The sequence below is a fragment of the Triticum aestivum genome, chromosome 7B (genome assembly GCF_018294505.1).
Source record: "Triticum aestivum cultivar Chinese Spring chromosome 7B, IWGSC CS RefSeq v2.1, whole genome shotgun sequence".
Classification (NCBI taxonomy): Eukaryota; Viridiplantae; Streptophyta; class Magnoliopsida; order Poales; family Poaceae; genus Triticum; species Triticum aestivum.
The window spans coordinates 639723810-639738763 of NC_057813.1; the positions used below are offsets into that span (position 1 = coordinate 639723810).

The 14954-nt window shown below is 46.5% G+C and overlaps 1 protein-coding gene and 1 long non-coding RNA gene across 3 annotated transcripts; both read left to right on the forward strand.

Annotated features, from left to right (window-relative positions):
* The first annotated feature begins 4255 nt into the window (after positions 1–4255).
* On the forward strand, positions 4256–5366 carry LOC123161697 (uncharacterized). 2 transcript variants are annotated; one of them, XR_006480832.1, is made up of 4 exons: positions 4256–4397; positions 4509–4615; positions 4825–4909; positions 5058–5366. It is a non-coding gene; the product is annotated as an uncharacterized lncRNA (long non-coding RNA). The 2 variants fall into 2 exon arrangements; XR_006480831.1 differs by lacking the exon at positions 4825–4909.
* Positions 5367–9829: 4463 nt separating this feature from the next.
* LOC123155597 (uncharacterized) lies at positions 9830–11720 on the forward strand. The gene is made up of 4 exons (XM_044573755.1): positions 9830–9918; positions 10010–10141; positions 10705–11031; positions 11443–11720. Exons 1-4 carry the CDS (start codon positions 9907–9909, stop codon positions 11506–11508), a joined length of 537 nt encoding a protein of 178 aa, XP_044429690.1. The 5' UTR covers positions 9830–9906; the 3' UTR covers positions 11509–11720.
* The last annotated feature ends 3234 nt before the right edge of the window (positions 11721–14954 follow it).

Sequence of the window (14954 nt, forward strand, 5' to 3'; positions counted from 1 at the left end):
TAAATAATATGCCACTGATGGCGTTTGGCTCTCTGAGGCAACGGTGGCAACATAAGGTGGCTTTGTTGCAGCTGCATCACAAGGCGGTTTGGAGGACTGCCACTATTTCCGTTTGGTTGACCTAACGAAAGGAAAGGAACAAGCTCATCTTCTTGAAGAAACGATGCACCATGGACCAAGTGATGGCTCGGCTGCAACACAAGGACGCGTTCTGGAGCTCGGCTCTAATCCCAGCGCTGCGACAAGATGTATTAAAAAAGATGTAGTGATGTAAAGCTCTTGGTGTGGGTGAGGACGTTTGTACAACTGATGACACCACTATTTTTCTGTTCTAATTTCCTTTTTTCCCCTGCTGGAAAACTCGGAGATTGCCGCTCTTAGAGCACCTAACGTCCGCGGACGCGCCCAGGTGTGTCCGTAGACAATGACCGGTCACCCCACAAATGTACTAGTCCAAACCGGATACTTTTTTAAAAAAGGGAATATATTAATATCGCACAAATACCAATTACACCCAGCCTCTACATGTACAACATGTGGCAATGACATACAGGATGCACACAGCCAAATAAAGAAAAAGAGAAAGAAAGAAAAAAGGTCCCACCATAGTGATCGACTTCTCTCAGCAGCCGCACACAAACCACCACCAACTACAACACTCGGAAAACATAAAAGGTCTTCAAAAGCAACGTCTCCAAGAAGAAAATAGTGCACAAGCATCATAGTTGCCCGATCCAAGATCTTAGGTTTTCACCCTGGAGAAGTCCGATCTGTCAAATATTCCATCAGCAAGGCAATTTGCAGACACAACTAATGAAGGCCAGACCTTAGGTTTTCACCCTCAAAGTCACAGCTCGGTATCGTAGGAGCACCACCAAAAATGAATTCCTCCAGTGCTGCCACCCCTACTTGACACTGCTACTACTTAGAGTTACAAACACCTGGCTGACTCCATCACCTCGAAGGCTCCATCTGTCTAACTGATCCTTCGATCTCAGCCGCCATGACCTTTTTCATAGCTGTCTACACCATAGAAATCGAGAAGCCGACATGTCCCGTGGTTTCAACAAACAATAGAGCTTCGCGCCACGCCGTCATGGAACCTCGTGGGCTGATATGGCGTGCACCGCCGAATACTATCCGATCGAGATATCTTGGGCAGGATCTCCGGCAGCAGTTCCAGAACACGTCGATGACCAAATCGAGGAGGACCGATCATGTAGGACATTGCCATGATGCGAAAAGAGCACGGGGACAGCCACCATTATTTTCGGGGTAGCAGGCCCCCACGCCGCCCCGATCCGGCCCACCGCCACATGCCTACCAACATCCATGGCCTGAGCCTGTCGACTAGAACCCCAGGCCGCATCAGCCGACGAGGCACACGGCCGACCGCAGCTTTGGGTCGAGTTCGACCAACCCACCCAGGTCAGATCGGAAGGATCAACAGCCCAGGCCATCACTGCAAGCCAGGGCACACCACCGAGCGGAGTGCCCTACCACACCCGTCACCGAGTAGCGCGGCCGCCACCAGATTGGAGCCTCACCGCCACCAGATCGGAACCGCCGCGCCGCCAGACTGGAGCAGTGCCGTCGCCAGGGAAGGAGAGGATCCGCGCCCATGCAAGGCCCCGCCGCCGCCGGCACTGCCTGGGCTTCACCCGACAGAGACCCCCAGTGGAAGCGAGGGGGAGGTGCTGGACGGGAGGGCCAGCGGCCGGCGGGACTAGGTTCCCCCGAGCCGCCAGTACGAGCGACGCGGGGCTCTGGTTTGTTAGGGCATCTCCAGCCGTTGGCCCCCCAGGGGGCGTCTAAAAGCGCCGCCTGGGGGTGAGCCGACGGAAAAAATGGCCCTGGGGGCGAGTCGGTCCCCAGCCGTCGGCCCCCAGGGCCGCCCCCCAGGCGCGTATTAAAAAAAACGTTCGGCGAAGTTATGATAAAAACTAGTTAAATTTCGGCCAAACATGGCAAGTTTCGGCGAAATTCGTCGAAACATTACATTAACCTAATCTAAAAAAAAGAAAAGGGCTGAATTCGTCGCCGCCGTCGCCGCCATCGTCCTCGTCGGCCTTCTCCTCCTTGACGCGGGTGCCCCTGCTGGACCCCTGCCCGGCGTCGCCTTGGCGAACAGGCGGCGGCGCGTCATCGTCGCCATCGCATAAGACGACGACCCCGACGCTGCGAGTGCGCCGGCCGAGCGGCGTCTCCGCCGCGGGCCCGGCCTTGACGCCGAGCAGCGCCGGAGAGCCGGAGGAATGTGAAGAAGAGCGTGATGAGGAGGAAGAGGAGAAAGCGCCGAACCTCCTTGGCACCCATGGCCCGACGCGTCGGTGCTGCGCCGGGGCGGCCACCCTCGCCGGGGGGTACGCCAACGGCGGGTCGTTGCCGTCCTCGAGGTACGTGAGCACACCCTTGAGTGTGCGGCCGGGGACACCCCACCAGAGGCGGCGCCCCTCACTGTTCTGTCGACCACCAACCACGGCGTGCCGTTGGTGGACGCCAATCGCTGCTGCTGGCGGCGCTCGAAATACGCCGCCCAGGCCGCGTGGTTGTCGGCGGCGTACTGGGGGAGGGCGAGTTGGGCGTCGATGAGGGACGCGCGCACGATCTCGACCTCCTCGGCGAAGTACCTCGGCTTCGCCACGACGTCGGGCAACGGGGGAATGGGCACTCCCCCGGCGCTGAGTCTCCACCCCGTTGGCCCGGCGCGCATGTCCGGCGGTGCCGGGATGTTCACCTAGAACAGGAGCCAGGACTCCTGTTCGCGGAGCGAACGGCGGCCGAAGCCGTTGGCCGCCGCCTCGTCTCCGGGGAATCGTTCTGCCATGGCGACGACGGGGCTGGGCGGGCTCGGGAGAGGTAGAGGGAGGGGCTGGGCGGCGGCGCTCGGGAGAGGCAGGGAGAGGGAGGGGCTGGACGACGGCGATGGGCGGGGCTGGTGTGGGCACATGCGAGTGGAGGCCGCCGGCTTTTATAGCCGGGCTGCGCCCGTGTGTACGCGTGCGAGGGAGGGGAGGCGTCGGCGCGCCGTCCCGTGAAGCGCCGCCCGTGAGGAATCAATGGCAAGGCTGACCGGCGGTTGCCTTGCCATTGATTCCCCACGGGAACCGAGGCCGTTGGGGGAAGACGAGGCGCCGAGTCGCTGACGCGGCTGGCCCGTGTCTTTTTCGCGCCAAAACAGCTCGCCCCGGCGCCCCCGGGCGCCCCCCAGCGTGCCGGGTTCGGGCTGGGTCCGCCGGCGCTGTTTTCGGCCCAAGCCGGCGAAAATAGGGCTCCTGGGGGCGCGACTGGGCCGTTTTTTCGGCGCCGCGCGAAAAAATCGCCTGGGGAGGCCTTCGTGGGGGCGCGGCTGGAGATGCCCTTACGAGCGAGCCGCCAGTATGATTCCCAAATTAATTTCTTATGTTTTAATTGTATTAGGCTTTTACGGGCATGGAAGCGGATTCCTTTTTCTTCAGAAGCAAACTTTCGTTTGTTTGAAAACAATCAGTTGCTACCCTGGAAACCATTTTATGTTTGAGTGGAAGCAAATTTAGTTTTTGCCCATTGGGGATACAAAGTAAACATTTATAATATAACTTTTAGTGGATGCAAGTGTAACTTTTAGTGGAAGCAAATTTTCTGGTCGCTAGAAACAAATTATTGCTTCATTGGGGATACAAAGTAAACATTTATAATATGCACATATTTCCATATGAATTTCTGTTAGATCGAACCTACTTTGGCTATGTGTTGAAGCAAATTATTGATTTGATGGAAGCATATATGTGAGAAATAAACCATGTGAAGAAAAAAAGTATCAATCCTGGAGTGTCTCATAAATGTAGCAAACTGTTTTTTACATGAATTGGCCTGAACAATCCAAAACAATAAGGTGTGCATCAAGGGAGGTTGCTCGCGCGTGCCATGTCGAATGCGTGGGTTGGGCAAGGAATAAGTAAGAGGGAAAAAAAGAAAGAAAGGAAAAGTTGTGGAGCGAAACCCTCACACCGCACGTCCTCCACCTCCCTTCGCCTCCAGCGCCCCTCCTCCCTCTCCAGCGCCGCCACAGCCGCCTGGGCGACGCTCCCACCCACCACCTATGGTTGAGGTCGGCGAAGCGGCCCATCGCGCGGCGCCTGGGGACGTCGCCTCCCTCCGCCGCCAGCAGCGGCGACCGGCTAACATGCGGTCGTCGCCGCCAAAACCGGATGGCGTGCTGTCCGGCGAGGGGCCCGACCTGCTGCGCGGCATCGCCTCCTCCACATCCGCCCGCGGATCGAGATCCACGACCTCCATCCCGACCTGCCTTTCCCTCCTCTCGCTTGTCAGAAAGGAGTGCAGGCCGCTGTTGCCCCACACGAGGTCATCCTCCTCTTTGGTTTTGCTGATTCCGATGGCGTTGGCTCGACCTACAGGTTCGTCTCCCTCTCTCTCACCCTGGTCTGCACTGCGAGCTTTCTTTTATTTCGTCTCTCTTCATCTCCACATGATTCTGGCATATCGGATTGAGTTTGTGGTACCTGCAGTTTATACCGGAACTTAATCTGAAGGTCAGGACTTCATGCCCTTTTCTCTTGAGCTGAAACGCATGCAAGCATGGCTGTTGACCGAGCCCCCTAATTCAACTATTCAGGTTGGTTTATGCATATTGCTGCTGAATTACCTTGACTGCTTGTCAATCAATTAAACCATGTGTTTGCCATGTTGTAGATATTGCAAGATTTGTGTGCTATCTTATTATCTAGATGTGCTTTAGGCCTTTAGCAAAACCGTTTTTCGTATTATCCATTTGGCTGATTCACATAATCTCGCAGGTAAAGATTGATTGGGTCATGTCTGTAGTTTTTTTCAGTGCTGCAGGTTCATGTTCTTGGGGAAAAAATCGTTGTCTATTTCCTATATTGGTGATGCGGGTGAACTGATTTGGGTATTATAATGAGCTTTTCTCTTTGGTAATTTCATCATCCACGTAATGTCTCCGACAGAGCAGAATCTTGCGAAGTTAACACTCAATTTGTTTGCGTTAAGGCATGAACACCACGCTTTGCTGATTCGGTGCCACTTATCTGGTGCAGGAAAATGTCGATGTTAAAGCATTTGGTCATGATGGATCATTTTACTGGTTCTCAGTTCAACTCAAGATGGCTCAGATAGGACCAAGTTTGAATATTCATGTGTTGGATAGGGGTTGGGGTTGGTCTCCTGCACAAGAGGTGAAGTTCATTTATGTAAATTTGTGTCCCGTGGTCATATATTGGCCTGTAGAATTTATCAGGTGCCAAGTTCACTTGCCATACACTTAATTATGTTTCTTCTGATTTATACTACCGCCTTACAGAATTTGAAATTAATAAACCATAACTTGTTCATGATAAATTTGATTGTTGATGTCCTCATGTGATATAATTTACTTTTCAAATATGTGAAGGTGCAAATTGGAGCAGAAGATTCGTCTATGATGCAGCAGCTCAAAACTGAAGATTTCGTATGTTTGAACGCTTACCTGTCTTTACCTAATAAATAGCTCACTCATCCATTAGATTCTAGCAGTCTAATTGTTCTGATGGTAGTGCGCATGATTGGGTTGTTGTGTTGGATGAAAACAGGAAGGATGTCATATCTGAGCAGATAGCTGATCTGATTGGGGATGCGGGTAGTACGGTATGCTCTAACACTGTTTTATCAAATATTTTGGTCGGCAATTACTTAGATAGAGTTCTCAAGTTGAAGTTGCTTTAATTTTCTTGGGAGACCATCTTCAAAAAAATCCTTGAGAGAACATACTTGCTGATATTTTGTATTCGTGGGCCGTATAGTTTTGGGGATGCAACAATTAGGCTATCCTCACTGGTTTTGAATCACCAAGTCACTTTAATAATTCTCAGAGAGCAGCTCAACAGGTGCACAATGAGCCTCTAATATAGTGATACTATTCTATATGGGAATATACTTATGTAATTTTCAATGGAGTAACTTGCCAACTATATTGTGATATAACATGTGTATTCAACGCATCAAATGCTGCAACTAAGGATAAGATCTTGGCTGGTAGTCACACATATTTATGAGTGTCAGTAAACCATCTGGTGCTCTATCTAACAAAACAGTGCAAAAGAAGCAAACAAAACGCCGACGACAGATCAGTTGATAGGACTGATCCACTTCTAAACGATTCATATATTCGTGATCTACCATTTTATCTTTTGCTTGGCCGGGATTGATTAGCTAACCACATTCTTGCAATTAATTACTATCTCAAGAAGTTCTTTGTACTGTCGCTTTGATCCCTTTTTGGGTTACAAGCATGCTCACCCAATGTTCATGAAAATGTTAAACCAGGGAGTGTATATTCAAGTCTAAAGCATCATATCAATTTGTGCTGTCTTTGGGTAATAATTTAATTGTGCTTTTAATCATATATATCACTATAGGTTGTTGTTATAAAGTCTAAAAGCTACATGGGAAGATCTCAGCAAATACTTTAAGCCACAAAGTATCAAAGGTGACCACCCTGTCATCCTTCTCTATTGCTGGTTGCGGGCTAATCACTCTTGTTCTTTGCCGGGTGCAGGGGATTTCACCCTCTTGCCATGCGCTGAGCCGCGGTGGGAGAAAGTGGGTGGCAGCGAGCCGGTGGATTGGTCATTGGTCAGTTGCCATCTCTTCAATTGGGTGAACTTCATTACAAGAAAAAAGCAGCAATTTGGTCATAGTAAATTGGGTGTCATATGATTTCTTGGTTGACACCCTTTTGTTTTCGCTGTGACTGAAACCCTACATTAAATGACAAGGCAACTTCTCAGACCTAAATCTTACATGCAAAATATATTGTATACTTTTGAGACAGACTTTTTGTCCTCACAGGATAAACTGCTTGTTGTATTTCACAATGAGGACATTTGTTTGGGGGGTGTATCCTAGAGTTAAGGATGCTTGGATGGAAGTGGTGGCCTCACAAAGGTAGTCATTATATTTTCTTGCCCTGAAGTTACTGATAGTGAGTTAAATTTTCTTAGTGATTGCTTGAACACATTGCTTACCAGGCACCCTAATGTGTGTAGGCAAGATCGAAATGCACAAATACCTGCTCAGGTATTTTCCAGTTATTTTAACTTCTTGCAATATGTTGGCTGACACTTACTCGATTCAGATACAGTATGTTGGCTGAATCTTACTCCGTTCACATATCTCTCTTCTTTGGCTCTTTGCTTTGGCTCGGATATGTCTTTGCAAAAGAATTTTTTGCCACCAATTAATTTGCAAGGGCACATACTATTTGTAGCAGCGTACAAAAACTCAATTCACCTCATGCTTTTGTAGAAATGGATTGTCGCACGAAGTTGTCTCAGTTAGTAGACTATATTTGTTAACGTATAGTTACTTTTTGTGAGAAGTAATCATATAGTTTTTTGATGGCAGTATACTTATATAATATTCTTATTGTTGAGGTACTAAAAACATTTTGGTTAATTATTACTTAGTGTGACACTTCAGTAAGTCTTTTGAGTAGGCAAAATCTCTCAATTTATATTGCCATAATAGGCGATGTCTCATTCATGGCATCAAATACAGCTTATTTTAGAATGGTACATATGTAATGTTTGGCTTCCTTATATCATGTATGCTTTCCGTTTGCTGTAAACTAATAGTTAGGTTGTAGTGTTTTCATTCGCTCTTGGAAGTCATATCACAAGCACATCCTTAGCTATTGGCCTTGAACATTTCACCTTCCAGGTAACTCGGATGCTCACTACCACTCAGAATCAGTGACTTGCCTTCTTACTATGATTTTTTTAGAAAACCTTCTTGCACTTGATAATGCGTCTTTTTATGACACATACGACTGTTTCTCCAGCACTGATTTCCAAGCAACAAAAGTTGTGCCAATGTATGATAAATTTATATTTCTAGCCTACTCTCATGTTAATGTTGCTGTTTATACAACTTAATTAACATGGGTCATCGTCATGTGTAAATCTTCTGCTTTGAATTCCCATTTTGATTTTCCACAAACTATTTCTTTCCGGTAAATTTATATTTCTTATTGTATTTACTAAATGTCAATTTGGATAACCATGCATCATACAATTCAGATTTTAGTTGCAGTCACTCTCCTCATCAACGCTCAACAATGGCCTCTTCTTCCGGTGCCCGAAGCAGCCGCATACCCATATGCCTCGTGCTGATTCTCCTGATCGCCTGTGAGAAGTCAGCCATCATGCCGGTCGGCCAGCAATGTGAAGGACCAGATGATCGACTATTGATTTATTGCAGTACGATGTTGCCTCTTCAGTACATCTGTGTTAGCTCTTTCTGTTACTATCCATTCTGTCAGCTCTATTTGACAGGAAAAAGCCACTGAAGTTAGCGTTGCGTGCCTGAAAGTCTACAAGTAGTAGTCTGACAAGAGGGCGTTTTGAAAGATGTTTGCTTGTTGTAGCTATACCAGTTATACCTCTACGGTAGGTAGCACTATATTTTATTATTTTTGTGGATTTGGGGAGGATTTTTAGCTCACTCTTTTTTTGTACCAAATTATCTGCATTCGGCAGTGCTTTCATATTTCCCTTCTTTGGCTCTGATGCAATTAAACTTTGTTATAGTATGTTGAAAATTCAGGTGATGACCAATCAAAAGGCTGTTGATGAGATCAATGACACCAGAGGGGCGGACAGGCAGCTGCGAAGCATCTGACGGAGCAACTGGTGAATAGGAGGAGCGAAGACAACATCTCTTGCGTCGCTGTAAACGTCCGCTGCTATGAGAGCTTCAGTCAGTGAATAGGAGGAGCAAAGACGTCAACTGCTTCGTCATCGTAAACTTCCACTCTTGGCCGAGCTTCAACCTGCTAGCCCCTTATGCGTACAATTAGTTATATGCCAGATTGGTTTTACAATTTTTTCTGTAGTTGTTCATACGATGTAGAGTTTAATATGGTTGGGGATAACCCACCACCCAATGGGATCAAGGTCTCTAAAATATTGTTGTTTGTTTGGTTATCAGGTGTAAATTCTATTGCAAGTTCCTTATATGTGCATGTTCATCAATCTGAAAAAAAGGAGGTGAAAAGGTCGCTCGTCAATCTGGCACCGCGCAAACTTCCTCTCAAGAGGCGCCAACGGGTGGCGCCCCAACCCCTAGTCGGAATCAAACTTTGATTGCATGCAGTCTGATCGCTTCACGTTTTAGGATATACTCCGCCATGCTAAGCGGAAACAGTAGATAACTACAGGAGCGTGATTAGCGAGGGTGCCGTGCATGCTAAGCGGAAACAGTAATTAGGAGGCAATCAAACAACCATGCACGGTCTAGTAGTAGATCCAACGGTCATTTTACATCCCATCCTACGGAAGCAGGTATCAGTAGTCTGTTCTCTAGTGCTTAAAAACTTACACAAGGTGTCGTAGCCGGACTGCCGGAATAGAAAGAAATTACAGCTCAAAGTAAGTGCAAGTGTATAATTTCCTATAATTGTTTTCTTGACAGAAGCTACTATTTGCCGCAACTTTTATATTTTTTGGATTTTTTTTCCTAGACTCGGTTCTAGTGCAAGCACCGGCTTCAATGTACCGTTGACCCTTATGGTCTCCCCTACTATGCCATCGCGACCTTATTCTAGCCACAGTTATCTGACAAACCACCTTATACACATGGCCCGAGATCAGGCTGACCAGAACACACAGTAGTACGTCCAGAGCGTGAGAGCCAGCTAGCGCGCCCTTGCCTTGCCCTCCGGCCCAATTTTCCCTCTCAAAGTCGGTTGTCTTCCTTCCTAAGCACACCACACACTTCCATATAAATTCACCGAACCGGCACCTGTGTCAATACCTCTCTTCTATCACTCTTGTCTTGTCTTGTGTCCTTACCAAGCCGAGCAAGTCAAATTCCTCTCTCGGGCTCCATCTCACGATCGCAGGCCAAGCTATGCCAATGGAGGTATGGCTTCCGTATCATACTGATGTTTCCTGCCGTTGCGTTCGTTTGATTTGCCATGGCCGAGCAAAGCTGATGTATGTGTTTCTCACAGGATATGAGGGGGTACCGGGGGATACCGGCGTTCGGGGAATGGAACTACGGCGACGGCGACGGATGGTCCGTGCTAGCCCAGCGTTTAGAGTCTGCGATGCACATCCCGTTCCCCGTACACAAACCCTGCAAGGTGAGTACACAAACCCTGTAGTAGAGTTCAGATGTAAGGCTCCATTCCACTCGAGCAGTCATGTCTTGGCCGACTCCAAATTCATCTGCATCCACGCCCATGGTGGCAAATCTTGAATCTAGTGGATCCTTGCTTTGGAATCTAAGATAGCTCGTGAGCTTGCAGCACACGGCACGCTCTCTTGTCAAGCAAGTCCGCACAGAGTCAACACTCGGTCAGCAGTCATGTGATTCATTTGCATCTCTGGTCATGGCGTGTACGTTTTTGGTGACAAGTCAACCATGTCGACGCTGCGTCAACAGTCAGCTGTACTCTGACTAGTGCACACCAGTGCATGCATACTACAGAGCTCTAGCTTTTGTGCGGGCCCCACGTTGCATTCCTTGCCAAGCACGTCACACTGGACACGGCCCTGCTCTCCTGCGTGCGCATGTCCTGCATCAAGGCATACCGCGTATATATGTTCTTCTTCTCCCTTTTTTTGACAAACGCGTATATGTCTTCTATGTTGGCTAGCTTTTCATGGTCTCTAGCTTGACGACAACTTACGTACGCGTGTGCAGAGAACGAGGGCAGGTCGCAGGAGGCGCGTCCCAACGTTCGGAGAGTGGAACAACCACATCAACGGCGACGATGGTGGCTGGACGGCGGCCGTCGTCAACCATTGCTTCGAGCCTGGCACGGTACACCAATCACTCAAGGAGGAACCCACTGGTTACGACAGTGGCGTCGCCGCCATTGGGAAGAAGTACAAGGTGGCTAGGGAAACCTGGCTGGATGACTCTTGGACCCACACAGCAATGGAACCCTTCTCTTTCGCGGCGGTCAAGGCTATTGACGACGACCTGTATGAGGTCCCACCGGACATGCCCCGAGCTAAGCTAATACAGGTGTGTAATTAATTTTCTGCGGAGTATGATGGCTGCATCGCATGTTTCAGGAAGTTTTTTTTTAACTGATTTCATGAAGTTTTCAACACAAGAAAGAAATTTATTTGTTTCAGGAAAATGACTGGTCGTTATATATGCAGTCCACGATTGTAACTTTCACAACACAAGAACTCCAATCCTACAGATACACTTTTTTGATGAAAAAAATATAAAAAAACAATTGGCGTACGGCTTCAGTTTTGCAACAAATTAACTGAAAATACTCCTTCACTAGTCGATTTCTCTGCCAGTAAAAGTATGGAATACATTTTCAGTTAATGACTGAAAATTTGCCCCACAGCTTTATGAGTTGTCAAATACCGCTAATGTTTATAATTTTTATCAACGCCTAATTATCTTGTTTCATTGCAGAAGGGTAGGACGTGGCTGAGGAGCCAGCTAAGGAGGTGTTGCGGCCTCAACTGTTTCGCCTACTGAATGTCGCCTAGGGTTCACATTGTCACATGTTTTGGTGGATTAATAGATAAACTGCATGACGTGGTTCTCCGTACTTGAGAATGTAACTATGTAAGATGGTATGGTGGTGGGTTGATGACTTATATATAGGTTATTTATTTTCACTCATTTATGTTATCTATGAGACAAACTCCCAAGCTGATCAATTTGATTTATGAAGATTTATGTGCTAATGCCTGCCGTATTTGTTGAAATGAAGAAGGGAACATGCCCATAGTACTAGCATTGTGATCTCCTCTTCATGAGCGGAAATACGAAAGTCCTATGCATAAATGCCATCAACTCAACTCTTTTGCACATGCCGCTCTAGTCATGGTAGGTAAGCACTGAACCCAAGCTACCCAGTCATCTGAAACCAGTATATACTGGCAGAACCATCCATCGAAATGGTCGTGAGGAGACACACAAGTGACATTATTTGAGTGAGGACCAGGACAAAGATGCACAATGTCAAAATAGTAGCAAAATGTGATCTATAGAAATAGGAATAGGGTGCATCAGGAATTCATATGGGAGTCATACACTGCATACCTGTACATCTGTCCAATATCACTGGACTTGCATCATTGGCCTTCCAATGTCATTTGCACACTCGGGCTCTGTTTGTGACACTAGTCGCCACTGGTGACAAATGGGTCTGCTGTGTCAAGTGAAATCCTCATCGTTGGACGCTGGTGACCAATGAGTCAGGTGAGTCAAGGCAAGTCCTTCATCCTGGACCCCTACATGAGTTATGTGAATTTTGGAAACCACACATGATGGACGACCGACGGCATATTCATGGCAAGGTATGCACATAGGATGTTGTTTGAGTTGTAGATCCATAGCAAGGACGTTTCATTGATCTAGATGGCCAATGAGGCTCTTAGAACTAAGATTTTTACATGGCTTGCTGTGTGTGGCCAGTGTGTGACCGTTCACAAGACTAAGAAACACATTCTTGCAATCCAAAATGTGGGCTTTGCTGCCACCAAAAAAAAGGTTGGCGATCACTTGTTGGCGGAATGCTCTTTCTCCTAGACCGTATGGAGAATGTGACTGTAAATATGCTCGGTAGTTTTCGTAAGAGGTAATATCACTAATGGTGCTTAAACTTGCCACCGTTGTTCACTTTAGTGGCTGAACTTGAAAAATACGCCGAATTGGTTCTAGAACTTGGCACAAGCGTGCAAATACGGTGATAATCTCATCCACAGACGTATAATGCGCTGATATGGCACCGTATTTTTGATCAGCATGCGCACGTGGCATGCGACACACTTATAACACATGCTTTATTTATATATTTCCCTATGACCAGCGGGCCCATATGTCAGCAGAGAGGAAAAATAAACGATAAACATTGCAGCCGGTCAGTTTCGAACTAGCAACATAGCGCTTACAAGAGAACTGCGCTAGCAACTTGGCCAATCAATTCCTGATATCGTACCTTTTTTTTTGGACACAATCCTGATATCGTACATAGATAAATGACACCTTATGTTACGTACAGGAAGACAGGCATGGCTGTTAGTTGCAGCCATTTGGGCAGAAATTTGTAAAAAGTTTGTCAACTATAATCACAGTAATAAAAATAAATTTCAAATATTCATGTGTTTTAAATATCATACGCACAAATAAAATAATTTATTTATACAATATTCACGCAATTTTATAATATTCAAAATTTTATTATTATTCGCTTGTGATAACTTTCACTCGTGGCACATATGCGTAATTTCTAAATAACTGAAATATAGACTGATGTCAATATTAATATTATTTTTTGATTTTTCCATAATTAAGAATAATTTTTAGTTATACGAAAAATAATTAAACAACAGACTTATGAAATATGAAAATGTGCATATCATTATTCAAATGTTTTTACAATTAAAATAATATTTATGAATTGTAAGTTCACCAATATTTATGATATTATAAACTATATAAATATTTTTTCAACCAGAAATACAATTTAGTTTATATGATTTTTGCAAAAATAATACGTCCACACTATTTAAAATTATTTGAACATTTTTCTAAATAAGTTATCTTTTGTATGTATAATATTTATAAACACACTAATATTTGAATTTTATATTTAATCCTATGATTAAATTTTACGTACTTTCTACAAATTCTAAAAATAAATAAAAGAATGCTAACATGGGTTGCACTGACTGCACCCCATTTAAACCAGACGGGCCTGTTTGATTTATTAATAGATAAGGCGTTTACACTCACATGACAAACAATCTTGAGTGGTGGAGTGGTTAGCTTAGCTTGATCGCTATCCCCAGGACGCTAGTTTGAATCCTATTCACTTCAATTTTTTACTGGGATTTTTCCTTTGTACTGACATATGGGGCCTGCTAGTCATAGAGACGTATATAAAGCAAGCCCTCTGTAGAAGTGGGTCCCATGCCATGTGTGCGTGCTAATCAGTATACGGTGCCACATCAGCGCATTGTATGTCTACATATAGGATTATCACCGTATTTGTACGGTTGTGCCAAGTTCTAGAACCAGTTTGGTGTATTTTTCAAGTTTAGGCACCAAAGTGAACATCGGTGGCAAGTTTAAGCACCACCGGTGATATTACCTCTTTTCGTAATATGCCACTGATGGCGTTTGGCTCTCTGAGGCAATGGTGGCAACATAAGATGGCATTGCTGTAGCTGCATGTCAAGGCGGTTTGGAGGACTGCCACTATTTTCGTTTGGTTGACCTAACCAAAGGAAAGGAACAACCTCATCTTCTTGAAGAAACGGTGCACCATTGACTAGTGATGGTTCAGGCTGCAGAGCAAGGACGCGATCTAGAACTTGGCTCTAATCCCAGGGTTGCGACAAGATGTATTTAAAAAACCGGATGTAGTGATGTAAAGCTCTTGCTGTGAGTGAGGACGTAGGGCGCCCTTGCCTTGCCCTCCGCGCCAAGTTTCCCTCTCAAAGTCGGTTGTCTTCCTTCCTAAGCACACCACACACTCTTCCATAAATTCAGCGAACCGGCCTCCGCCCTTCCCTGTGCGAATACCTCTCTTCTATCACTTGGAGAGTCTTCACTCTTGTCTTGTGTCCTTGCCAAGCCGAGCAAGTCACCGGGGGCTCCTCTCACAATCGCAGGCCAAGCCAACGCCAAGTCAATGGGGGTATGGCTTCCGTATCAAGAGCTGCTCATGCTGATGTTGCTTGCCGTTGCGTTCGTTTGACTTACCAATTTGCCATAGCAGTGCGAAGATGTATGTGTTTTTCGCAGGATGCGAGGGGGTACCGGGGGATACCGGCGTTCGGGGAATGGAACTACGGCGACGGCGACGACTGGTCCGTGCTCGACCAGCTCTTCGAGTCTGCGATGCACACCCAGTTCCCCGTATACAAACCCTGCAAGGTCAGTATTCACTTTCCACATACTACGGTGCTAGT